General features: G+C 36.5%; 3 protein-coding genes across 3 annotated transcripts; all 3 read right to left on the reverse strand.

Moving 5' to 3' along the window:
- Positions 1-1,220: 1,220 nt before the first annotated feature.
- LOC117385412 (kinesin-associated protein 3-like) lies at positions 1,221-13,409 on the reverse strand. Its single transcript, XM_033982706.2, has 20 exons — positions 13,218-13,409; positions 12,153-12,284; positions 11,444-11,601; positions 11,237-11,298; positions 11,020-11,161; positions 10,544-10,643; positions 10,278-10,402; positions 9,481-9,579; positions 9,233-9,411; positions 8,630-8,792; positions 8,370-8,470; positions 7,586-7,694; positions 7,388-7,500; positions 6,888-7,053; positions 6,543-6,668; positions 6,365-6,463; positions 5,614-5,699; positions 5,075-5,231; positions 4,603-4,690; positions 1,221-3,704 (listed from the first exon to the last, which is right to left on the reverse strand). The coding sequence occupies exons 1-20, from the start codon at positions 13,244-13,246 to the stop codon at positions 3,602-3,604; spliced, it is 2,337 nt and encodes a 778-aa protein (XP_033838597.1). The 5' UTR covers positions 13,247-13,409; the 3' UTR covers positions 1,221-3,601.
- A 616-nt stretch (positions 13,410-14,025) lies between these two features.
- On the reverse strand, positions 14,026-19,537 carry LOC117385574 (phosducin-like). The gene is made up of 5 exons (XM_033982866.2): positions 19,489-19,537; positions 17,517-17,653; positions 16,578-16,797; positions 16,031-16,143; positions 14,026-14,230 (listed from the first exon to the last, which is right to left on the reverse strand). The coding sequence occupies exons 1-5, from the start codon at positions 19,535-19,537 to the stop codon at positions 14,045-14,047; spliced, it is 705 nt and encodes a 234-aa protein (XP_033838757.2). The 3' UTR covers positions 14,026-14,044.
- A 2,094-nt stretch (positions 19,538-21,631) lies between these two features.
- LOC117385575 (E3 ubiquitin/ISG15 ligase TRIM25-like) lies at positions 21,632-23,774 on the reverse strand. Its single transcript, XM_033982867.2, has one exon. The coding sequence runs from the start codon at positions 23,722-23,724 to the stop codon at positions 21,892-21,894; it is 1,833 nt and encodes a 610-aa protein (XP_033838758.1). The 5' UTR covers positions 23,725-23,774; the 3' UTR covers positions 21,632-21,891.
- Positions 23,775-26,471: the final 2,697 nt, after the last annotated feature.

A 26,471-nucleotide genomic window follows, 5' to 3' on the forward strand; every position in this document is an offset into this window, starting at 1 on the left:
AATTGATCTGATGTTGATGTAATATTTTAAAGTCATAACATGCAACTTTCTGGGGCTGGAAATACCAAAGAAAATAGAGTTAAAACCACACTTAGGAACATTGTCCATAGAGATAGATACGTTTTATACCACACTGTACAATATTCTAGCCAAAGGAACAGCATTTCCATGGAAACGAGCAGGAAGAAGTCCTCCTCCAGGCCAAATAAGAGTCAGGTTTGTGGAGATGCAAGCCTGCTCACAATAAGGACGCATACACAATAAACACAACCAAGATGAAAAAACAAAACAAAACGCATGCTTATATTATAGTCTAGTTTGGGCAAAAAGTTACCCACTGTGGCGTTACATGTTGCAATTTTTTTTAGTACATTCTATGCCTTACAGAAAAATGTCAGTTTTCTTGTTCACAGGTAAATAACATCTTTGTATTTTAGTGTTAGAATCAACTGGATTTACTCTACAAATGATCTCAGGACAACACAATTATATTTTATTTATTTCAATAACAAAACAAATCTACATTCATCTATGTTCATTTCCCTCTTGTGCACGTAGGGGGCGACACTTAATGCAATCATTCTGTCTTATGTAATGTAAACATAGTATGGGGCAATTTTGAGAGCTGTCAAACACATTCAATGTTTAAAAGTGCACTGTGTAGGAAGTAAAACACATATAATTGAATAAATGTGAGACAGACAAGTTTAATGCCATACCGTGGAACACTGATTTAATATTTTTTTTCTTTTGCATAACTCATAACTCTCCTGTTTTGGTGCAGTTTTGCCTTGAATTTGGCTACAGAATGTATTTGTGTTTAAGTGTTCAATTCCCTTTTATGCCGCTAGAGGGCGACAGACACCTAATGTATATTGTTCCAAACCTATCCATAGTTTAAAGGTGCACTATGTACCTTTTTCTGCTTGTCGCTATGGAAATGGGTTGCTTTGCCTGGAATGTTCCACAAAATTGAGCAATAAAAATATATGCAAATGTCTGTAACTGAATAAATGGAAGAACAAGGCACGACTCTTACATTTCGATTGAGACAAGCAAGTGGTGAACCCCTCCACCAGTGAAGTTACATAGTGCACCTTTAAATATCAGTCCAGAGGCATGAACGTAAACATAATCTAATTAATCATAGAAATAAGGGAACTTAAACCTAAAACTGGCACACCTGTCTTCAAGCAGTAGCACAAGTACAAGTATTTTTTGTATAACATCTTTTTATTTGGAGCGTCTGTTCTTGTATTTTAACAACATACAACAAGACCAGAAATGTATGCCCAGGTACACGTTTACAGTTTATACCAGTGAGGATAGTAGCAATGATATTTAATAATAAAAAAACAACTCTGCATACAGTATACGAACAATAACTTATATAAACATGCAGTCTAAAGTGTGCAAAAATGCCTATAAATAATAATACGATATATGTCAGTCATGTTAAAGAGGAGGTATTACAATTAACTGCTAACACATAACATATTTAGATCACAATGTTACTTTTTATTGTTTAAAAAATGCAAATTATCATGTTTAATAAGTACATTTTTTGTTTTTGATGCCCCAAGTCACTCCCTTCAGAGCGCTATCACATTACAATTTGTGCGCATTTTGCTAATTAAACTACTGCACATCGCATCAGGTTTGTGAAGTTGTAGTGCATTGGATTGTATTGTAATGAGGAAACAATGATAAAACAAAAAGTTAAAAATAAAAAAGTCAATTTAGCACAATACCTCCTCTTTAACGATACAGTTCTTTCAATGGCACTGTACAGTAAGTTGCTGTAGTGCTGGAAAGTAAAAGAAGTGTAAACATTCACTAAAAATATGGATGAGACTTTCAAAATGTCAATGCACATTAGTGGTCAAGTTAGTTACACCTCTCGGAAATGTTATGATATTTTGTTCACAATATAACAAAAGTAATAAAACAGGTAACACTTTAGTTAATGGACCGCATATTAATAGCTAATAGTAAAAGGTATAACGTGATGCCTATTAGAGCTGTAGTCAAAAAAAAGTCAATCGCTCAGTTGACGAAAAAAGGGGGTGTGGTAAAAATTCTCAAAACTACTACCCATCTCTATGTATCAGACCAAAACTGCACTCACAAGACTACACCTGCAGGGGGAGTTCATGCAAAAACTACTATTCATGTAGAAAAAAGTACAAGGAAAATATGCAGCCTGGCAGATTAAACTCATAATCCACTCCCAACTCTTTAGCCAACTCACACTACACCTTCTCTTTTCTGCCTTTTCTCCATCTAAATCATCAAAATCTAAATAAAAACAATTAAAACAACTGCAAACCGAATCCTGATTAAGCAATAGGCGCTACTACATTCACCATCATCTTAGTGAAAACTGAAGTGTTATATAAATGTATATATAACAGTTAAATAACCACTAACGAGCTTACCAGTTACTATTTAGTTAGCAGCACTACACCTTCTCTTTTCTGCCTTTTCTCCATCTAAATCATCAAAATCTAAATAAAAACAATTAAAACAACTGCAAACCGAATCCTGATTAAGCAATAGGCGCTACTACATTCACCATCATCTTAGTGAAAACTGAAGTGTTATATAAATGTATATATAACAGTTAAATAACCACTAACGAGCTTACCAGTTACTATTTAGTTAGCAGCTTATATGTGGACCTTAAACTAAAGTGTTACAAAACTGTCAGGTTAAGTCCAGTGTTAAAAGTTTCACAATTATCCAGTGACCTTTTTGCAAATTCAAAGTGATAATGAAATGTCATTTTGGATATGTTCTACAAACAATAGGTAACGATGGTCTAACACTGCAATGATTTGACACACACAACATAAAAGAACAAGCTTTGAGTTCTTCATTGCAAAAAGGGGTCAACAACATTCTATGCGGTGGCAGAGTGGTTAGCATTTCTACCTCACAGTTAAACTAATGGAAATCGGTGTTTCATAAATTGCTATTGTGAACTGTCTCAGTGAGCCTTAAAGGGGCTGCACCTCATCGCTTTCATGTAAGAAAAGAAAACATTAGTTTTGCCCCAGTACAGATATATATTGTAAAATCAGATCTTAAGGTGACCAGTGTATGCTTATGTGTTTTTATCCTCCTCAAACAAGGAAGTGCACTCTCAGCATGCTAGTTGTTGTGACGACACTCCACTCTGGCCTCTGAAACCTGCTAAAAGCGCTCATTGTGGTGAATAATTAGGATGTTCAGAATATATTACGGAAGTGATATATTGAACTGTAAACCGTTTAAAATTACCTACTTCTGTTTTTCACGTTTCATGTTTTTAAAGATGATAAAAATCAGGTACAGAGCCTTTAAGTATTGAATAAATGTTATCGAGGATTGGCACAGACATAAAGTGTGAAGTAATGATGCAAAGGCCTAGAAGATTACATTAGCCCAGTTTGAACAGCTGTGCCAAAATTCACATATTTAACAGTTTGTCTGTCAACTTTAATGTCTAAGATACAAAGTAAGCAACATTTGAGTCAGAAGCTCGTGGTGCAGTGTATCTACAGACAGCAGGAGGCATAGTGACTATTTGAATGATTGGGGCTATTAGTTGTTCTTATGCCTATGAATAGTTGTAGAAAGGCTGCTCGTCTGGTCTGAAGCCGTACGCTGTTACCGGTCGCCCCGGAGACGAGGTGGTCTGGTCAAACACCTCTGGAACATCCCTGGAACACAAATCCATATTCATGAAACATTAAGTTGGTTTAATATTATACAAACACTCTCTGCCCATAGGAAAAATACACTACAGTGGTGCAAGATAACAAAGTACAAAAGTAAAAGTACTGTACTTAAGTGAAATATAATAAGATCTGGACGATGGTGTTGTGTTGTTTTCAATGCCCTGTGCTCATCGGTGTGAAATGCCAAAAAAGATTTTTTCTTCTGCATTACTTCTTGAATACTGGCCTAGTGTCACCCGTCATGTGACATCAAAAATGTGCATTGCGTGCTCAGTTCTGCCCAATCAGAGCAATAGCTGCGAGAGCAGAGCTAGTGCGGGCTCAGAGCGGAGCTAGACAAAATCTTTCAAAGCTAACTTTTAGGCACTTTGAGAATTTAATTTTTTTAAGTTCATGTTGTGAAATTAGACATGAATTCCTACAAAAATTGACCTTTTTGACCTTTCAGAAAAATGCATTGTGCTCTATCAGAGAACTCTCGGGGCTGGAGCGGCCACTGATTGATCGCACACGGGGACAGGGGGGAGTGTCTTATCCAGTTCTTATTGTAGATCCATGTTTTACAGTGGATACTTTTAATTTTGACTTAGCTACCTTTTAGAGCAGGTGTCTGTACTTTCTACTCCAAAACAATTGGGTATCGGCCGATATTTGTCCTGCTGCTGAGGCTGATAACTGATATTTGCCAATATAAGTTTATACTGCCTCTGGGGGATAGAGTTCATCTTCAATCTGGGCCTTAAGCAAAAAAAACTTGCTTCTATATTTTTTATGTGCTACCTTTATTTGAATTTTCTGGCTCCTGTATGTACTTTTAGTTAAGTAACAAAATGGAGCTGCTCATACACAGCACAGGTACAGAGGATTAGGTTTGACTCACCCACTTCCCAGATGCAGGTCTCCATTGGACGGCTGAAAATCTCCAAAGAAATCTGGGCTGACCGAGCCGTCTCCTGGAGTTATCCCATCTGTACAGACAGAGATTATTTATATTGTACATTTTATTTTCAAAAAATCTTTTCATAAAAGACACAAATAAAAGGTCAAAATACGGTGACTGAAAACTTCTAATTAGAGAATATTTACGATCCAAGTGTATTATTGATGAAAATTATTCATATGTTTTTGATATTCATGTTATAAAATGGCGTTTTCATATGTGTTTTAGAGTCTGTAGAGTCCAAATAATGGACTAACGATTATCAAAATACAATTACTTACTATTATTACTACTACTATTAGTCGACTATTCACAATTAGTCCTTTAATTGTTGCAGCTAATCCGTTGATGCACATCAACCAGTTGAAAAGAATAGGACTGTTTTTAGCATCATCCTGAGTGTGTCATGTACCTGCGCTGTAGAAGAGGTCCGTGTGGTCGTTGTCGTTGTCATAGAGATAAGGCTCACACTCGTCCACCTGCCGACTCTCCACCATTTCTAACCACTGGTTGTTGTGGAAACGAAACTTCTCCGACTGGATCTTCCTGCCCCACTCCTCATCGTACTCCTGTAGGCAAAGTACTCTGTCGTAAGTACTCTTGCCACAACACTAAACTCGATCATGATACTAAGGAATAGACTCAATACCGATTCTGATACCGTGATGATAATATTTTAGACAGTCAAATGCAATTTTCAATAAATAGTAGTACTTTCTTTTATATCACTCAAGATCATTCTAAAGCTGTTCAGGAAAGGTTCACTTCTGTCCTGTGAATGTGACTTTTTTAGTATCAATGCCTGCTCAAATGAGTATCTAGTTTCAATACTAGTTTTAGTATTGATTAGTATCTGATTTCCAATACTTGAAACTGTAAGTATTTATATTTATGTAGCGTGGCTGGGTGTAGCGTATCTGGGCGTAGGATATGTTGATATGTTGTACTCACAGCGATGATGTCCAGCGTGTTGTCACACACTTTCCTGATCTCAGCGTTCTTGTCGTGCATCAGGTCGATCAGGTAAGCAGGAGCCTCTGAGACTACAGTTAGGGAAGAATATCTGTGCACCATGGTTCATGTATTACAGTATTATCCTTTGTACCTTTAGGCATGTTTTAAAGAAGGGGTAGTGCACTTCTATGGGGCATTAATTACTAACATATAACATAACATATTTAAGTTCACCACATTACCTTTTAATGTTTTGAAATTGCTATATTTGCAGACAACAATGTATTAAAATGTGTAATAAGGTTTAGTTTTGTTTTTGATGCTCCCCCTTCAGACTGCTATAATATTACAATCAGTGTGCATTCTGCTAATGTAACTACTGCCCATTGCATCAGGTTTGTGAAGTTGTAGTGTACTGTTTTGAGGGAGCATGGGTAATGTACGTTTGTTAGGCTTGGACAGGATTGCACAGCTAACCATAAGGAGGGTTCAAATCGGGCCCATTTGAGAAATTGTTAGATTACTCAAACATGCATGGATGACATAAAACCACTTCAGACATGTTTTTGATGAGGGAACAGCATCATAACAAGGTAGAAAAGCTCTAAAAAGTCAATCGTGCATAATACCCCATCTTTAAGTCCAAGCGCAGCCAAAACTTCTTCTGGTTTGATGAGGAATAAAACTTTTCTATCTTATTTTCCCCATAAAAACAAACTATACAATTGAATTCAGTAGTCAAGGATACGTGTGTCTTTGATGATGACGTCTCGCGTGGCCTGGTGAAAAACCATCTGATAGAAGACGTACACAATCTGACAAACAAACTCATCGTCCTCCTGTTGGGCTGCACAAAGGAACAAAAAACATTTATATCAACCATTTCTAAACTATAAAACCACTGACCAGGTAACAGGCTCCCTTACCATTCAATAACTCTATTAGAGCTGGGATAATGCCCGATTTAGCCAACATGGCGGCACATGCGTCGTCCATGGAAACCGTTCCGATCATGATCACCACCTCTAGGATCAGATCATCTTCTGCAGAGCCTGAAACCATAAAGAAAACAAACTAAAAATCTTGATTACAGATTATCTGGAACTAATTTGTGTATTTTCCACCTTTTAAAATGCAAGTTTCAAAAAAGTACATAAACCCCTTTCCTTCTTTTGTCTAATACATGACTGACTAATGAATAATATAATGAGTGAGATTACACATGCAAAAAACATCTGGTATCCAAGTCTTTACAGAATACTGATTGTTACCGGGCTTGAGTCGGTCTTTGAGATAGGGCACCAGATTGTACTCTTTGAGCACCAGTTCCCAGTCCAGGTCGGGGATGGTGAGGTTGGCCAGAGTCCCCAGACACTCCACCACCCACTGCTCCTCCTCCTCCGCCCGGATCTCTGCTGCCAAGTCCCCTACGTAGTCCTAACACATAGACACAGAAGATTCATGTTACGCTATTACATTCCTGATATATATTGCCATTTGTGAAGTGAACAGGTCTTTCTTAATAATCAATAACCCTGCAATTTCTGTGCCTGTCCACATCAAACAAAATCAAAGTTTGGAATGAATGAAACGATTTATAATTAGATGCAGACAGCGCAGTGGTCCGATTTTGTCACAAAATGTTAATATATTGTTCATGTTTCAAATTGAGCAACAGATTCAGGATAAAACTTAGACAAAGTAATCTACAAGTAGAGACATGCTTTTTTTAAAATACGTACAGTATAATATACAAGTAAATAGATCGTACAATAAATAAGGCTTTGGTGGGGCCGTCGTGTTGTGAGATATTTCTGATCATCTTCATAAGGAGGCAGTCTTTCTTTTTCAGAGCTCTCTTCATCAACATTTTCAAGCCGTTGCCTGTAGACAAACAAAATTAATACTATGTCTGTACTCAAACATAGTAAGACAATTTCTGATAGAATACAATAAAGTGAGAGCAGACCTTCACACATGAGTTGCGCGTTCCTCTTGTTGGCTGCCAGGTTGATACAGATGGAGATGAGCTCGATTTCAAAGTCCTCCTCTCCGTGTTCGTAAAGCATCTGCATGAGCTACACACAGACACAAAATATTAAGGATTGAAAGAGATATTTTAAAATTCATAGTACTTTGAGAGCTGCTAAACTGGGTAGTACCTGGAGGACTGAAAAAGAGAGTGAGGGGAGAGGAGGGGCAAGGTTTGGATTAATAAAGAACAGTGTGATTGGTCGATAGGTATCCACACTTCAAACTCCGCCCCTGCAGTCAGGTGTTTGTAATAAGAAACATCTAGTTTTAATCAGGTCACTCTTGTGTGATGTCACCAACTACTTTGACAATCACAGAGGCCACTGACTGCAGCACAAAATTAGATGTAAGTGAAGGCGTTAGACCAGAAAAGCTGCAAATATAACTGGTTTGACATATACATCGATGAAAAAGACTATTTACCGGTCATAGTGGGGCCACAAAGTCTTATGTTTGAATTTGTATTTCCACAAAGCTGTTCCGTCGCTATTTGAGAGATAAGTAACAGCTACATAAAACATTTGAATCAGTTTCGTCCCATTTTATTTTTGTTTAATGGAGATAAATCTTTCTGCTTTCAATCTCTGCATTGGTGTCGGTTGATATCGGGCATCGGCAGATACTGTATGTAAAACTATAGTATCAGAACTGCAAAAGCTTTGTTCGGTGCATCCCTACTGGCCTTGTAAATGTACCTAGTATCATGTGACTCGGTGTACCTGAGGGATGCAGTCTGTGTACACAAACATTCCCTTGAAGCGGTCATCCATGCTGATATGGTACAGGATGCGCATGGCCACCTGCTTGTTGTTCTCGTCTCCTGCAAAACACAATTTCAAATCAAGTATCGTACTTATAATATAATTAATTAATCCACGTATTGTGGTCTTGGGAGCTGGTTAAACGTTTTATCAAATAGAAATTACAATGTGATAGAAGAGATAAGATCTTAAAAGTCTGTTTACATATTGATTCTTACCCAGAAGTGCTGTGAGTTTAGGCAGCAGCCCCACCTCCACCATTTTGGCTCGGAGCCCAGAGTCGAAGGACAGGTTGAGCAGCAGTCTGAGCGTGAGGTTCAGCAGATCCTCGTGTTCACTGGGGACCAGGCGTGACAGCTTCTCCACCGTGTCCAGCTCAGCCTGAAATACAGAATTTTCCATTGATGCATTGCAGCTAATGTCATCAGCATTCCCTGGGGGATGATGCTAACTGTAGGCACTGCTCTGCCTGAAGCTCTGTTACTCAATTAGCTTTAAATCTGAGCTTTGTTTTCACATAATCTCACCATAAAGACCTGACTTAGCTGGAGCTACAACAGATGAGCTGATTTGTGCTATTAAACAAGTCCCTCTCAAATAACATTACAGTTACATGCAAACTTTAATTAACATTAGCCAATATGTTTATTTTGCTCAAAAACACATTGAAAAACATGCATTACTAGATGGGTCCCCTCTCCATAGACTTGACTTGTAACTTTGCCAGGTGGAGGCATCTGCTCATCTCCATGTGGATTGGTTTAATGCAACAGAAAATGTATCCGCACTGCAGTTTTTATAATCTGTTGTCCCCGTCTCACCATGTCATTTTTGTTCTCCAGGAAGATGGAGAGTTTCTTGAGGAAAGACACCACCAGCACCAGCAGCTCCTCGTCATCCCGCTCCAGCACTTTGACCAGAAGACCGACGATGTTTTTATTCCTCATCTTCAGCTCTGTCCTTGTGTCCTCCGCCAGGTTCAGCAGCAGGTACAAAGACACTAAGGGAATTCAATATAGTATAAGAATACTGTATTTATTTGAAATACACTTTTACAGTAAGAACCAACCTCGTAGCAACTGCTCCTGTTTGGCCAACAGACTCTGGTATTTCCTTGTGGCTTTGTCTTGGTCTCTTCGAAGGGAACCGTTTTCTGGAGCTGACTCACGTAAAACAAAGCAGTTAAGGAGCATTTTGAGACATACAAATGAGACTATAACACCTGTCAATACCACTTTAGACATCTGTAATTAACCTTCTGCTCATACTGTACATTTTGTATTTGTATATCAAAGTCAATTTTTATTTACTTTACTTATTTACCAACTTACTCTGATTCTCATACTGAGATGCGATATTGACAGCAAGTTGTATGCCATTTTTATTCAATTTTTTAAGTATGTAAAGTACTATGTAATACATTAACGGTTTTCAAAAATGTATATTTTGAAAACACAACTACAGGTAAAAAAAACTCAACTGGATGCTCGATTTTTGATTGTGATTTGCAATGTGTTTTAACAGTAGGCTTCTGTTTGCTCATTGTAAACAACTCCAGGAGTGTTAATCTTTGTTTATCAGTTCATATTTCAGTCTTCTCTCAAATACAAGTAGAGGACTAAACTACAGGTACGACTAGATTTCTCTATAAATTAGATTTTGTCCTTTGCAAATTGTATTCTAGTTTCTAAATCATTGCAGCTGTTGGAATTTGATAATTGCACCAACTAAAATCAGTAAGTTATTTTCACTTTTGGATCATGTATAAGGCCAGCCATTATAAGGAGTCAGAGAAAATGGTACAAGACTCTATATTGTTCAGAGAAATATTAAATTAGCCCAAACTAAAATGTCTAAAAAGGATATAGGCTTTGTTCTTCTTGCGTAGCTCGTCTTTCCACACATCATGTCTCTTCAGTTCATGTTCAATGACACTCATACACAACGCACCCACCTTATAATGACTCACCACTCCATGGAACTGTGAGAAACTAGGAGGAAATCAAGAAAAGAGGTAGGTAGTATTTATTTGATTAACTTTTTAATTAAAATGTACTTTTCAGAATAGGTTTTGGATACCATACACCATACTTGAGTATTGATTTTTTTTAAATATGAATTTTAATATGAACCTGGAAAAGCAGAAGAAGATGTAGATAATGATTGTTGCCAGCTCCACACTTTGTTTCCAGTCTTCTCTCAAAACTCTGGCCAGAGCCCCCAGAGCTGCCTCTGTCCGAGTAAACATAATAAGAACAAATGTGTTAATATCTGAGGGAAAAAAAAGTCACACTGTATTGCTTTGTTATAGAGCTCAGTGATGTCAGACAACAAAGAATTTTCAATTAGCCTAATGTTAACCCAATAGAGATTTTAAGATGCTAAATACTAAACTTCATGTTCATTCAAATGTTTTCTCACACCATAGAGTGATGTATTTACCAGTTATCAACTAGTTCCACCACACTTTCTTTTACTTTAAACATTGTTTTCGCTAATATATTTTTATAAGAGTTTTGAACTACTGCCACAAACATGGCAGATTTCCATGGTAACAATAGTTTTTTTTTTTTAATTCCTTCTCCAACTCTATTAAGTGAAATTGTACCATTATGTAGCAGCTCCTCCAGGTTGTCAGGGTTACGGGCCAGCTGCAGGATGAGGGCAGAGCCTCGGATCTTCTCTGGGATGCCTTCATACAGCATTTCAACATACTCCTCAACTTTAGTTATACTGGCTTCTTCATTTAACTACAAAACAGGGATTTTTTTTGTTTACATAAATCAGATGCATCATTTGCAAGTGAATGGATGATAAAATATTACCTCCATCCCTTCAAATGGTGCCAATTCTCTGGGCTTTGCTATCCTTTTTTCTTTCTTTTCCCCTGCAGACACAAAAATGTAAAAATCACAATTAGCATCTTCCCAGAAACTATAGACAAAAGTTTTCTGCTGCTATACAACATCATCTAACAAATGATCATGGCCTATAGAATAAATGCAGTCTGTAAATTGAGGATAGTTCCAGACCTCGTCCTTCCACTGGGGAGGTCTTGCGGTTCTGCAGGTAGTACAGCAGCTGCTCCACCTGCGGCAGGCGGGAGGCTGGGATCAGTTTGCACTCCTCAACCACCTTTTTGGCAAGTGCCCCCACATCTGTGCTTGGGCTTAAGCTCTTCACACGAATACTACAGAAAGGCACAGACAAGCAGGAATACGTTTTTGTTCTTTAATTAAATGTATAAATTGTTTAAACTATTAAAACAATATTAAATACATAAAATAAAAAACCCCATGGTCATACAATCAATGCAAAACTATCTTGGCCCCCAAGCAAAAAGAAACTCATTTGAGTTGTTCTGGTATGGTAATTACACTATGTGAATAGAAGGAAAATCTATTATTATTATGAATGCCTACAGGTCAGAGGTGTAACGAGCAAAAAGTAAATAAATATCTTTAGCAGCAGTGGGCAAGCTAGAAAAGGAAAGACTCCTGTGTTGACTTATGTGTAAATAATTTAGTACTGTAGTCTACTCTTAATCATGTGTGTTATTGTACCTTTAGTCTATGGGCTGGGTTCAAATGGTACATGACACTCAAATTAAATATTAATTAACAATTTGATTAGTCAATATATTGCATCAGGTGAAATATATCATAACAGCATTTCACACTGCCAGAATTCAGGAAATGCAAGAATGACAAAGTTCTGCATTAGCACTGTAGAAAGTCTCACATTTTCTGTCCTTCCTTGCGCTCGCCGAGCATAGGCCCTCCGTCCTCTCCCAGGATGGATGCCTCCACCTCATAGTGCACCACAAGTGCCTTCTCTGTGGGGTGGACATCCAGACTACCAGCAGTCACTTTCCTGTAAACAAAGAAGACACTTGGTTCAGTGACACAAACATAAAAAATACAATGGCTGAATGTTTAAATTTATTTTTTATTTTTTTTTATCAGATTATGTCTATATTTTATATGAATATACCATCAAAATAATCATATCAATAATAAAGAAAAGAGGTTTATGTTTTATATGCAAATCTAACTACTAACTAAGGACATCTAAATGTAATAATGTCATATAGATTGACAAGGCAACACATGGCTGTTGTACAGTGGACTGAATATTTCATGTAATTTAACAAAATATGACACGCCCAGATGGCTAGCTATGTTTTTAAAGGTCTGCTGCTATGTGCTAGCTGCTAAGGGGCTAATCAGTAATTGTAGTAAAACAAACCTTAAATGACACGTTTAATAAAATATGTATAAGCAGATGAATGCACAGTCGGCTTTGTATTAGTACTTTTAGCAAGACATGTGACATAAATTTGCGTTAAATATCAAGGGACAAGTTAAACGCTAGCTAGCTGCCGGTTTTAACAGAGTAGCAAACCGTTGAGCTAATTTAGTAAGTTAGTCCGTTTTGAACAGTAGCGAATGTTTAGTTTTGGTGTTATTACGTGTTCATGAATGGTTCGGATGTAATTTCAAATATAAGAGACAGAAATGCTCATTGTTTATGTATCACCTGGCTCTCCTTTAAAAATGCATCATGAACTGTAGGCAATCCCCATGGAGCCATCTGATTCAGCATCGTATTAATAATATGCTATACAAACTGTTAAACCAACCATTGCAAGACATTTGGTATAGGCTAAATTACAAATGATGTCTAATATTTATAATGAATTACTATGATCTAACAGTGCAGTCATTTAGTCATGATCTGTAATAGATAGCACGCTAACAGGAAAAGCAGCTTTAAAAACACGCATTTATAATAGCGTAACATTACCGTTTGAGGTAGCGTGCGTCATCCTGCATCTTCCTGTCAGTGTCTTAGCAAGAATCTGTGCTGATTTGACCCGTTAACACCAAATAAATCCCCGAAATCACGACCAGAAGAAAAAAGAATCGTGTGTTTTCAACCAAGCCCCTGCAGAGATGGACTACAAACATGGCCGCCGCGTGTTCTGTTTTTTATTTCTTCTTCTGCTGCTGCTTCTGCTTCTTCTTCTTCTACTGCAGCGTGAATCTATGTGCGTCTCATTACTGACACTCAATGTAATTGGATCGCCAATCGTGGAAGTACAATGAAAATCACCAACCTAGAGTCAAAACACATCAAAAATATGACAAAATAAAGAAAAAAAACATGGACTCATTGAAGTATTTATTGTGCAGTATATATATATATATATATATATATATATATATATATATATATATATATATATATATATATATATATATATATATATATATATATATATATATATATATATATATATATATATATATATATATATATATATATATATATATATATATATATATATATATATATATATATATATATATATATATTTCTTTTATCACAGTTTACTTAAATATTAGATTATGTTTTATGGGCCAACTCTAAAATATATCGTTTTTAGACAAAGATGTAAGATCTAAAACTCCACAATCAAGCAATGATTATTACTGCACATAATTATAGCACAAAAGTTGTCTACAGGAATCTTCAGGATCTTTTCTTCAGGAATTATAAATTGGCTACTTTTCAACCAAATGCATTATTCTCGTGGTAACTGTAAATCTTCATGTTATTTGAGCCTTAATCTATTCGACTTGCTCTGCTTCCTGACTCTCCATGCAGGTCTTGAACTCCTTCTCTGGCAGCAGGCCGTACTCGTTGAGAAAGGCCTCCACGTCTGTAGCAAAGAACTCCTCCGGGAAGTGTTTAGTGACCGCCACAAAGTTCCCCAGCAGCTCCCCGGCCTTGTACACCAACAGGGCTGGAAGCACCTGAGACAGTTAAACTTTGATTAGGATCTGAAATTAAACTTGTGATGAATGAATGATAAATGATTAGTATTGTCATAATTCAAAAATTTTAAACTTGAAAAATTCACTCAATACTCGATACAATTACGATACCTCAATGAAGATTTAAAAAAAATGCTCCTTTTTTAGCAATAGAATGTAATTTTCATGTAATATTTTTTTATTGTAGCATGAGTCCTTATATTCATCCAGATAAAGCCCAAAATCACATCAATCCAGTTCAGGAAAGTTGAATGTAGAGATGGTTTCAGCGCTGTCATCTATGTTTTTACGTTCAAGATGTTTTGGCTCCATCCAGAAGCCATTTTACATTTTGAAATCATCTCTACATTGAACTACTCCTTGACGAATGAAGCATTACACCATCTCATGTTCAGGAAAGCTCAAATTTTGTCCTGTTCATGTAATTTTTTCACTGATACTTGCTCAAATGAGTGTTTAGTTTTGCTGTTAGTTTTAGTATGATTTACTGTGATTTTTGATACTTTCGACATTCCCTTTTATGAATAAATTTGGTCTATATAACTGTCGTAGAATCCCCACCGCAGTATATAGTAGCCTAAATGTCGACCGACCACTCTTTGCAATTCAATATTAAAGATCCTCTATGTAACATTTACAGAGGAAGGACCTGCTTGTGTCTAGGGAGATGTTACTCTGAATGTTTCACAGTATTAAACCTGTCTAATGGCATATTGTTGAACCTTACAAAGACATAACATCAATGGAGACAAGCAGGTCACCAAAAAAGTTACAGAGAGCAGCTATAAATTCTTAATTTGTATACAGTTTTTTAGTTAAATATATGAGTAAATATTGTCAATGCTTCTATAATCTTTTATAGGATACTTGAACAGGTAAACAAAATAAAATCATCCCTTGGTGAGCCCAGTTTTCTCCAAAATACTAAAAATGCACCACAGTATTTCTTTAAATTTGTGTGCATAAAAAATAAAATAAATAATATGAAACTTTGCTGCCCTTGAAATTTCTGTTGTGCAAATTTGACCCATCAGTCTCATTTTTATCTAAATTTATTAAGGAGTACACTGCAGCCAAATAATTAGCACAATGTGTTTGTTTTGCTATTTACTATTACAAAAGAGCAGCAATACTTAAGGTCATGGATAATACAGTGTAATATTAAGTTGCCCCTTAAAGGTCCTATATTACGCAAAATGGACTCTTGTGAGCTTTTAGCCATGTTAGAATATTACTACCTCCTCAAAAACATAACCAGAGTTGTATTTTGTAGCGTTCACATGTTTCCAGTATCTTTTATTATTCAGTCTGCAGCATCTCCAAAGCTCAAAATGCTCCGTTCCACCTTGTGATGTCATGAATCAGTAGTTTTTATGTTAACAGCTACATTTTACCTTTTGTTCAATAGAGATGGCAGTTCCCAGGCTGAAATTATGAGGAAGGTAAGAGGGACTGAAATGTTGTGTGAATAAAAGTGAACCAAGAGTGAGAGAGAGTGTGCGAGTTTTCTTAAGCTTTCTGAATCACGGGCTGAAATTATCCAAATGATTGTAGTGAAGTTGTGTGGAGTTTAAAAACACAGTGGAGCACTTCCTGTATTACCACATGACATCACAGAGAGAAGAACTCTAAAGCCTAAATATACAGGGTTTATGTGTTAAACATGTGAATAAAACATAACACAACTCCAGGTAAGTTTGTTATGAGGAAACAACATTATAACATAGATCAGAAAAATGTGTAATTTGGCCTTTTAAAACAGAGACTTTGTTCACTGACATCTGGGGAGAAGCGCTCAGCTGCTCCTGTTGCCACGGCATCAATGCGACAGAACTTCACACTGGGATATTCCACAGCCAGACAGTCCAGGCACGAGTTCATCTGCTCACACTCTGAAAGAAGAACAAAAACAAACCTGTGATGCTCTACAACTGAAAACATGACAAATTAAGTTATGTAAAATAATGTTTACAGTAAGGTTTATTTCAGTCCTAGCAGCATATCATCTGAAAACCAGCAATATTATCGTTTATCGTCTATATTTACTTCAAACCATGTTATCATGATGGGCCTAGAGAAGTTCTGTATTTAATTTCAGATCTGTATTATAATTTCAAAGTGTTTATAAGAAGGCCTTTGAAAACCAGATGTGGTACTAGTAAGATACCTTTCCTAGTAACTTTTTAAAGAAATTGTACTTATCAGAGCACTTTTCTAGCAGCGTACATTTATCATATTTTCACTGAAGTAACAGCACTCTTATTTGGCGACTCTTACTTGAGTATAATTTCTGGCCACTCCAACCACCTCTTTTAAAAACACAGACCTTTGATTCCCTGCTGGTAGATGTGCACCACAACTAGAGTGCGCTGGTGCTCCTCCTCGATGACCTCCAGGAACGCCTCCCCGCTCTCCAGCTCGTGCACCGACTCAAACTGGGGCCCGAAGCTCAGCCGCTCGTGCATCTCCTGCATGCACTGCTTTCTGTATTTCTTGAGAGTGTGCTCGTCCTCCTCCTGAAGCATCTCGTACTCCTGCACGCTCATCTGAAAATGGACATTGCAACATTCTATATGATATTTAATGCAGATGGGAGCAAGCTAAAATTTATATTCTAATTTAATGGTCAAAGAAATCATCAGGGGGAACAGATATTTCATGGCAAAGTACAATACAATCAATAAGGAAACTAATGTTGTGTTGACGTTTTATCATCCCTATAGTTTCAAATGGAGTTGGAGCAGGTCAGAAGAAATCTATGGTGGATTTTGCTGTTTAACTGTCAGTTTGCAGATTGGTTGACCTGGTTTATGGTTCATATAAAACAAAAACTGGCATAAAGTCCAGCATCTTCTCTGTCAGCATGCATAAGTGAAAGTGGAATCATTTTCATACAGTTGATTCAGAAGATGGTGCCATTATTCAACCACAAAGACGTGATTGTTGTCAGTCGAAAGGACTTTAAGGCATAAAATTATTATGCCAAGTTTGTGGAGCCAGTTCCTGAGAAATAATGATATGAATTTGGATATGTCTTTCAAAAACAGTACATCTCCCTCAGCATTTTAAACTGAATACAAATTTTGGCTACAGTTGGATTTCACAACACCATTCATTATTATATCTTACAGAATGCTATTTTCATTATGAGACTCTTTTTTGAAAAATATTAAATTGTACCTTATCACTTATTCAGTTTACAACGAGAATAAATGCTTGTAATTTTAACCCCTAAGTGTTTGTTTGCTGTATTGTGTGAGAGGACCTTTCTGTTGGCTCTGTCCTTGTCGTCTTCTCGAGGTGTGGACATCTGTCGCAGCAGTTCTTTCTTCTTCTGTGGGACAGTTTGGTCCACACTGTCCAACTTAAACCTCCTCCAGTCCGTAATGACTCCTTTTGGACCTGTGGGCACAGTTCCATAATATCGTCATAACCAGGAGCTCACTCATTTGATCAACCCTTTAAATCCAGGTCTATGGGGGATATGACTGTCAGGCCAAGTTACAGGAGCCTTTTCGAAAAATGTTACCGTAAGAATACATTATTATTTATGACACAGATTATAAAATATTTAAGAATAAGACATGTCTTGTGGCTAATTAGTCCCACCAAGCCTCCAAAAGTGATGATTACATTTGAAATTATTGTCACATAAAAAAAAAATGTTGTTAATTTGCCTGCTGTGTGCACGTGCTCCCAGCAGACAAAGCGCGAGCTACATGAAACTGTCCGATTTAACGATGAGAATGAGATAAATAAATACTAAAGGTATTTACATTTTACAACATTACTTTATATGTTTAGGGCTTTAAGGACGTTAAATCCTAAACTGAATCAGTTTCCTATTTCTTGTGACAGATTCTCTCCAAAGAGACCTTCCTGAAGAATTTTGAGCAGTCTAAAGCGTTTCTAGGTTTGCCCTCATAGGTTTACCTCTAGAATCAAGTGAAAACTCCTGCTCCACAGTCACAGTAGGGCTGTACTTCAGTGAGTCAGTCTATACTCTACATGTCTATACTTCAGTGGGTAGGTCTATACTCTACAGGTCTATACTTCAGTCAGATAGATTCCTTGCTGTTTATGTGGAGAATTATTAACAGGGGGAAAAAAATCTGTCAGTGATTGATCAAATATTAGTCAATTTAGTTAGTTACTAGTTAGGTATTATAAAACAAATAGGCTATAATCAGTGTAGAGAAAGCTTCCACTACAAAGATGGGAGGTAAATTTGGGAATTTTATCGAATAGATGCTGCGCTGAACGACAGCCCGAGATATCACACTGATCCTAGAGGTTGATGTGCGGCTCCTCTATGCTGTTCCCTCCTGCAAAGTCCAACGTAAAGTCTTCTTTGCTAAATGTGGCTCCTTTGATATTATCCAACAGATGCACATACATTTATCTGCATTGATCTGTTTTGTATATCAATATTTTCACAACATTAACAATTTCTCTGTTCATGACACAATATTGTGTAGGTTGTTGACCTTGACCTTTTATTTTTCTGTTAAATAAGGTAATATAAAATAAAAACTAAATTTGACACCCAAACCAACAACTATATTTAAGCAAAACAACTGAATCTGGCTCATACTTCTGCATTTACAGAGAACTGAAGGAGGATTAATAAACTGTATTCAGGGAGGTGAGTATGATTACTGTTACTTTTTACTGTAAAAACGGTTGTATTTACGACAACTTCATAGTTATGTATGTGCATTTCAGTAACCACTGTGCCTGGCTGTGTTTGATGTCGTCCCTGTGCTCAATGTTAAGCCTACAGGACCCATGCTTTTTATGGTTGGCCTTGTGTGTGCTCCCTACTGAAGTAATCCTCAATTTCTCTTACATGCTTTTCCTTCAAAACACACACTAAAGTGACCTGTGTCACTGGAAATGTTAAGATTAATGTTATGACTTGCTTCTTGTTGATGAAAAACATGATGTTAATGTTAAAGCAATATGAGCTTCAGAACAATCTTATATTAAACAGGTAGAATGGAGATGTATCCATGGATTTGCCTAATATGAACTGAGGGGTAAGGCACTGGAAATAGTTTCCACTAGAAACTGTCAGGATTATTACATTTGACCTGATTATACCTACAACAAATAACAAAATGCCATATTAAGTATATAATTATATACTGAAATTGGTGTTGCTATTTACTTAGTTTCGAAGTATAACTGTTATGCCAACTAATATAGTTTGCTATTTTGTACTGCAGTCTACTTACCAGTATAGTTTGAAGGTAACTCCTGCTCCTCTTGGGCCGGGACAGACATCTTTTACTTGATATAGAAATGTTCAAAACAAAAAGCTTCGTCAGGTACTGCACTTGCTGATTATATGTGACCCACACTGCTGCTGTCAAGACCACTTAGTATAAACCACTCTATTATTATGATCAGATTATGTCCAGATTACTGCTCTATAGCCTGACGTACACAGCACTCTAAACCCAGTTATAATGACATACCATTTTTTATGCCAAGACACTGTCAAACATTATAGATTCACAAGTGAAATAAAGAGGACACAGCACTAAAAAAAATACAGAATAAATCCTATAATTATTTAAAAATGTGAAAAGTTACAGTGAAAGTTAAAGTGATAGATGATTACACCATAGTCAGAGTCAGACTTTTTCTTTCATTCCCACTATATTCCTAACATTCCTTTAACATATGAACAGTTTTATGAAATTCCTAAAATGGACATTAGTAACAGCAGAGATGAAGATTTTTTTTTTTTTTCTGTAGCAATCAGGTTCTTGATAACTGTGGAGCAGCATGTAAAATATTTTGTATTATGTGTGAAAAATAAACACAAGAATTTTGTCATAGTATATCAAAACTTTATTGTATGACAATTTTATGCAGAACATCAAATACATCAAACAGATGTACAAATCTCAACATTGTCTAGTTCTCTGTCAAATCCAATGCCTAAATACAAAGGCTGAGTGAATGTGGTGTGGACGTCATGGATCAGGCCAGGGGCTCATTCAGTTTGTTAAAGGCCAAAATACCAGCATCATGATCCAAGAACAGTCCATGTCTTTCAACACGACCTTTTGTCTTCTTCACTTCCTTGGATTTCTTATTGTACTGAATATAGTTTGTACCATGATAGTGACATTTAAGTACCCAAGATACTCCCTGGTTTCCAAATCCACTTTCATAAAGATCATTTCTGTTTATGTCCTTGTAGGTTACTCCAACTTTAAGGTTTATCAAACATTTTAGTTGGGATGGTGTTCTCAGGCTTGCAATCTTCACCTTTTCCTCCAAATGTAACAATGCCCAAACATCACTCACACAGTCTGAGGTTTTGGAGTGAAATGTCCCTGAATGTGTACTTTTGGGCTTTACACTGGGCGTGTACAAATAGTCATTCACCCAACACTGGGTAAATAACTATTTAAAACAATAGCTGGCTCTATTAAAATTTGATGATTAAGGCCAGATCCAACTCACACAACTATGACAACAAAAAATAATCACGTCTGTATGTTTTAATTAAATAAAGTCAACAGAACAATGAGAGAGGAAATATAAGTTTTCTGTTACTTTTATTGATGTTTAAAAACTTTAAACAATATAACATCATACTCCAACATTGGTTTGACTAGTTACATTGATGTCTGATGTCTTTGTATTGAAAACTATACAAAAGTGTTAATTTGAACATTTAACACCTTAATTGTGATTTTTCTCATAGGTAAATGTAGATTTCATGTTACACGGGACGCTTAATTTTAGCAGTGCTGTAGACAGTATCCAGTCGTACCCCGGCAACCAGAGGCTGTGTGACGGTAGTCTTGACTGTGTAGAAGACATTTTTTCATTACTTTCTTCAAAGCCTGATGATTGTATTTGGTAGCATTGCCTTTATGACTTGGGTCAAATATTTTGGCTCATTCCTCCTGATAGAACTGATGTAACTGAGGCAAGTTTTTAAGCTGTCTTGCTCACACATGCTTTGTCAGGTCTGTCCATATATTTTCAATAGGACTGAGATCCGGGCTTTATGACAGCCAATCCAAAACACTTCATCGATGCTCAGATAATCTCAATCTCTTGTTATTTCAACAGAAAATGTACAACACATCTTTCGTTTTGGTCAGTATTTATTGTATAAATAAAAACATACTATACAGGAGTAAATACTTGTGTGTCTGAAGAGAATGTACAAAGCTTTAGTTGTCATAAAATGTGTGGTCCTCATTGACCTTGACTAAAGCAGAGAACTATCTAATAATATTTTATTAAAGATTATATGAAAGCAGAACGTAACAACGTACTAAGTACTGTACTTGAATAAAAAGTTTTAGCCATCTACTAACTTTTATAGGGGATTATTTTTATTTTGACTTGACTATATTTGAGAGAAGCTATCTGTATTTTCATTTATTTTGTATTAATGAATTATTAATGTGAATAAAACTGAGAAACAGGGCAGTGTAAGAGGGCAATGAGATCAAAAACAGATTAATAAATAATTAAATCCACATAAAGCTGTTGAGTATTTCCATTTGACATTTTAGTCAATGTTCAGTAAAACATTCATGAAAAAAACAAGCTAAAATGCAGTAGAATTAAAACAAAACATGAAAATCTGAAAATCTTAAAGTCTCTTAAAGTAATGTAGCAGTACTGTCAATATCTTCAAGAGTAACCCCAGCTACCAGAGGCTCAAGAAAGCTGGTCTCGACTTTGTGGATGAAGTAGATTGAATCATCTGAAAAAATTCTGTAAAAGGACAAAGTACCCGCTCTGTGATCCACAAAAACTCCAATCCTTATCTCAGTGAAGTCACAATGGGATTCTTCAAATGGCAAATTGCTGCCATATCTGTTATGCCAAAGCACATACTTATCCTTATAACACTCAAGGGCCCAAGATTGGTCACAAAGTCCAAATCGACACATTTCCCTCACAGCGCTTTTGGAACACACAGCAACTGCAAAGCCCTCATCAAATTTTCCAACCACCTGCCAAAAACAGCGACTTGTAATCTTTTGTTTACTCACAACCTGAGATGAGGTTTTGAATCTTAATGGGTGATATGAATACTTCTGACTTTGTGACAGGCGTTTGACAACAGTGTTATCAGCAGACAGTTGCAGTTTGTGGTTCAAGGTGTTTGGATCAAATGTTAACCTACGTGAGAATTGTTGTAACTCTCCAAGAGTTTGAAAGTTTGATCCATCTTTGTGTTGAGGTGAAAACGTGTCAGCAGGTTGATAAGGTTGTGAGTTAGAGGCTGATGGTGTCTGTTTGATGATAGTACGAGTGGGAGCTGGTCTGTCCACTGATGTATTCTGTTGTGAGGGTACATTATCCTGAGCTCCAGCAGGACCATTATCTCTTTTAGGATTATTCACTTTAAGGTTGTGAGCCACAGTGGGTGGTTTTAACTGACAGGGTTCTTGTAGTTTGCTTCTCAGCTCTGATAGAGCAGATGTTACCATGTCCTGAAAAGGTGGAGGGGTCCTGCAGGTGTAGGATGACTCTGAAGTCTCACAGACTTTTGAAATCGAAGCAAACTTGTGTAAAAACTGGAGGGGGTCTTCAATGTGTGAGAGTGAGGCCAGTTCAGACTGCGTCCTCTTCAGCTCAGTGATTTCCTGTTGCAGTTTGTCCTGAAGCTCTTTGACTCTGTGCTCCTTAGCTTCCTGTTGGGATCTGATCTGCATCTTCATGTCATTTATTCTTTTTTCAAGTAGAGTTATCAACTCTTTGAGGCCTCGGTCACTGTAATCCACAGCTGCATTGGCAGAACGTAGAACATTCTTTACCTCATGTTGAAGACTGGACACATTTTTCTCTTTGTTGTCAATTCTCTGGAGTATTTTCTTTCTGAAGGCCTCTAGCTCTCTCTGCTTCTCAGTCCTCTCTGCTGCAGCTGTCACTATGTCGTGGCCTTCGTGTACATCCACACAGCAGTGGTAACAGATACACAGCTGGTCAGTGCGACAGAACATCTTCATTACCTCATCGTGTATAGAGCAGATGTTGTCTTGGAGATCAGTGGGCTCCACCAGTCTGTGCTTCTTTAACGCAGCGACGTCATAATGAGGCTGAAGATGTTCTTTACAGTAAGACACCAGACACTGAAGGCAGGATTTTACAGCTTTCACTTTCCTCACAGAGCACAAATCACAGGACACATCTCCATGTGCAGCAGAGCAGTGTGCCACTGGAGCAGCTGGAGGTCCACTTTTCTTAAGTCCCTCCATTAAAAGAGCCAACATGGTGTTTTTCACCAGGACGGGTCTCTGAGTGAAGTTCTGTCTGCACTGAGGGCAGCTGTAGCTCTGCTTACCCACCTCTCCATTCCAGTGAGTGTTAACACAGCTCATGCAGTAGCTGTGTCCACAGGGAATAGTGACTGGATCCTTCAGTAAATCCAGGCAGATGCAACAGCTGAAGAGCTCTTGGTCTATTCCGAGTCCATTTGTGTCCATTTTGTTGGATAGACTGTAGAGGATGTGAGTTCACCTCTCGTTTTCCCTGGTATTGTGTTGTCGGTGCTGCCGCGCCCTCTTTTTCTATTCGGTTCAGCCGTCACAGCCAATCACAGACGAGAAACACCAGGAAGTATTTGTGAAGAGGCCCCGCCCCCATGCCCGAGGGGAGGGCTGTTTACGTTTGAATCCATTGGCTCGGCCTCCAGGTTTAAAGGGACACTTTCTAAAACAATGTGTTTGGTACCAAGACATAACTTTGTAACTGAATTCATTGATTTGTTTTTGATCCTTGGCACATCTCTAATATGAAAGTTTACACTTTTTCTTCTAATATATTGTTTATTTCATCTCAGTTGGTAATAACTAGCCTAGCATGAACAGGACATGTTAAATGAACACATTTATTGTTTACATTAATCTTTATTTTACATCACAGAAAACCAAGTGCAGATTATAGTGTTCTGAACATTTTTACTCAAGCACAGTACAGTTAGTGCTGCTGAGTTCAAACTTGTAAAAGTAAAGAGCACTTGATTAATTAAGTTTAAAGATAGATTAAGTCATTTTTAAAGCAGATATTCTCTGAGTTCTAATCCATCAGAGACATTTACATGGTTATAATTATACTCATTTAGAAGTACAAGTACATGTTTAAAAATGTTTTCAAACATAAAAATATGAAATACCCTAAACTTCTACACAATTAAAGTAACTTGAGTTATTTTCACCCCTGACCAAGAGGGACCCCCCTGACCCCTGACAAAGAAATTCATTCTTTTGATATTTAGGTGAATTCGATCACTATTTTATTTCTGTCCAACCATTTGAGTTCTTCCAGTCATGCTGTTGTTTTGGTGAATATTAACCAAAAAGAGAATGTTTTTATGGAAACTATAAGAATTTCAGAGATTTCACATGATCTTTTTAACATGATGAGTGCTCATTAACACGTGATAAAAAGCTCATGACTTGAACATACAGGCGTGGCTGGTAAGGACATGATTAGAATAACAATTCCCTGTCAGCATCTCTTTGATGAAACTGCCAAATTACAATCTCTCCAACCAAATGATAAAGTGGATCAAGTCAAACCTTAGTGCCAGACAAGTGTGTGAATGTTATAAACATCCTGTCTCCAAGTAAAGAGTGCATGGACAGCTACAAGGCTCCATTTTGGCCTTAAAGATGTCCCTGCAGTCTGCAGTACTCTGCACTGCCACTGTCATGTACACCGTGCTAACAAAGGAATTGACAATCCAAATGTAAAGGCTGTATCAAAATATTATAAAATAATATAGTATTGAATAATATATATATATATATATATATATATATATATATATATATATATATATATATATATATATATATATATATATATATATATATATATATATATATATATATATATATATATATATATATATATATATATATATATATATATATATATATATATATATATATATATATATATATATATATATATATATATATATATATATGACAGAGCTCTAAAACAGTTCTGAGGCCTCCCGACTCAGCATATAAATATGCCCTCAAAATTCATGATACCACTGTGCCATTAAACCAAAAATGAATTCCTGAATTTTGAAAATCTAATATATTTACTAACGTGTGTTTACTTTTTAAAGTCATTCACTGTGTAACAGCCTCTCCTCTGAGAAAATATGTTCGTTACAGCAGGAAGTATTTGCATCTCAGGACTAGGTGCTGGGGGTTGGCCCGTCCAAATACTAATGGTTAAACAAAGAACAGTATCCCCATGAAATACAAAGCAAATATGCAGTAATAGATAGATCACACAAATGTAAGCAGGTTTATTCTTGGTTAATGTTGAAACCAGAAGTTTACATACACTATATAAACGGACGCATATGCATTTTTTTTCCTCACTGTCTAACATGAAATCAGACTAAACTTTTCCTGTTTTAGGTCAATTAGTATTATCAATATTATTTCTATTTACAAAATGTCAGAATAATGAGAGAAGGATTTTTTTTGACTGAAGTTTGCATATATTTCATTTGTAAATGTTTTTCAATATATTTTAGCTCATTCCTCCTGACAAAACTGATGGAACTGAGACAGATTTTTAAGGTGTCTTGCTCGCACATGATTTGTCAGGTCTGTCCATATATTTTCAACAGTATTGAGAGCCTGATTTACAGATGACCTGATGGTACAAGTCCAATAAGAAAGGAGACTGAGGACGACATTAAAGTTACAATGCACTGTCTGAGCACTACTCTCATCATATTGTAAACAAAGAACATGACATAGAGAAAAATACCTCCTTACATACACAGTGACCTTTTGTCACTTGAAGTATTAACGTCTTATTATTGATACAAAGAATGCCCCAAATATCATATCAAACATAATATAACATCAAAATGTAGTGTCACTGTTATTGTAAATATTATTCAGAGTGTTGTGTTTTTTTAATTCACATTGTCTATCGATTACCATTCCTTGTATGTGAGCAGCTTTATGAACTCAAACCTTCTGAATACTTCTGATTAGTTAATGTGAAATAAAGGCCATATAATGTCTATTTTTAGGAAAGAGTGAGTAGATGTTTTGCTTCTAAGATTCTCACAATTATTATGTTTACTTCTTATTTACACACTGCAATTTACACTAGTTTGAAATATTTTCTTTGTCATGTTGATGCATTTACAGCTTTGTCTGAGTTATAAAACCTTTTCTCTCAGCACATG

Source organism: Periophthalmus magnuspinnatus, chromosome 17, assembly GCF_009829125.3.
Source record: "Periophthalmus magnuspinnatus isolate fPerMag1 chromosome 17, fPerMag1.2.pri, whole genome shotgun sequence".
NCBI lineage: Eukaryota > Metazoa > Chordata > Actinopteri > Gobiiformes > Gobiidae > Periophthalmus > Periophthalmus magnuspinnatus.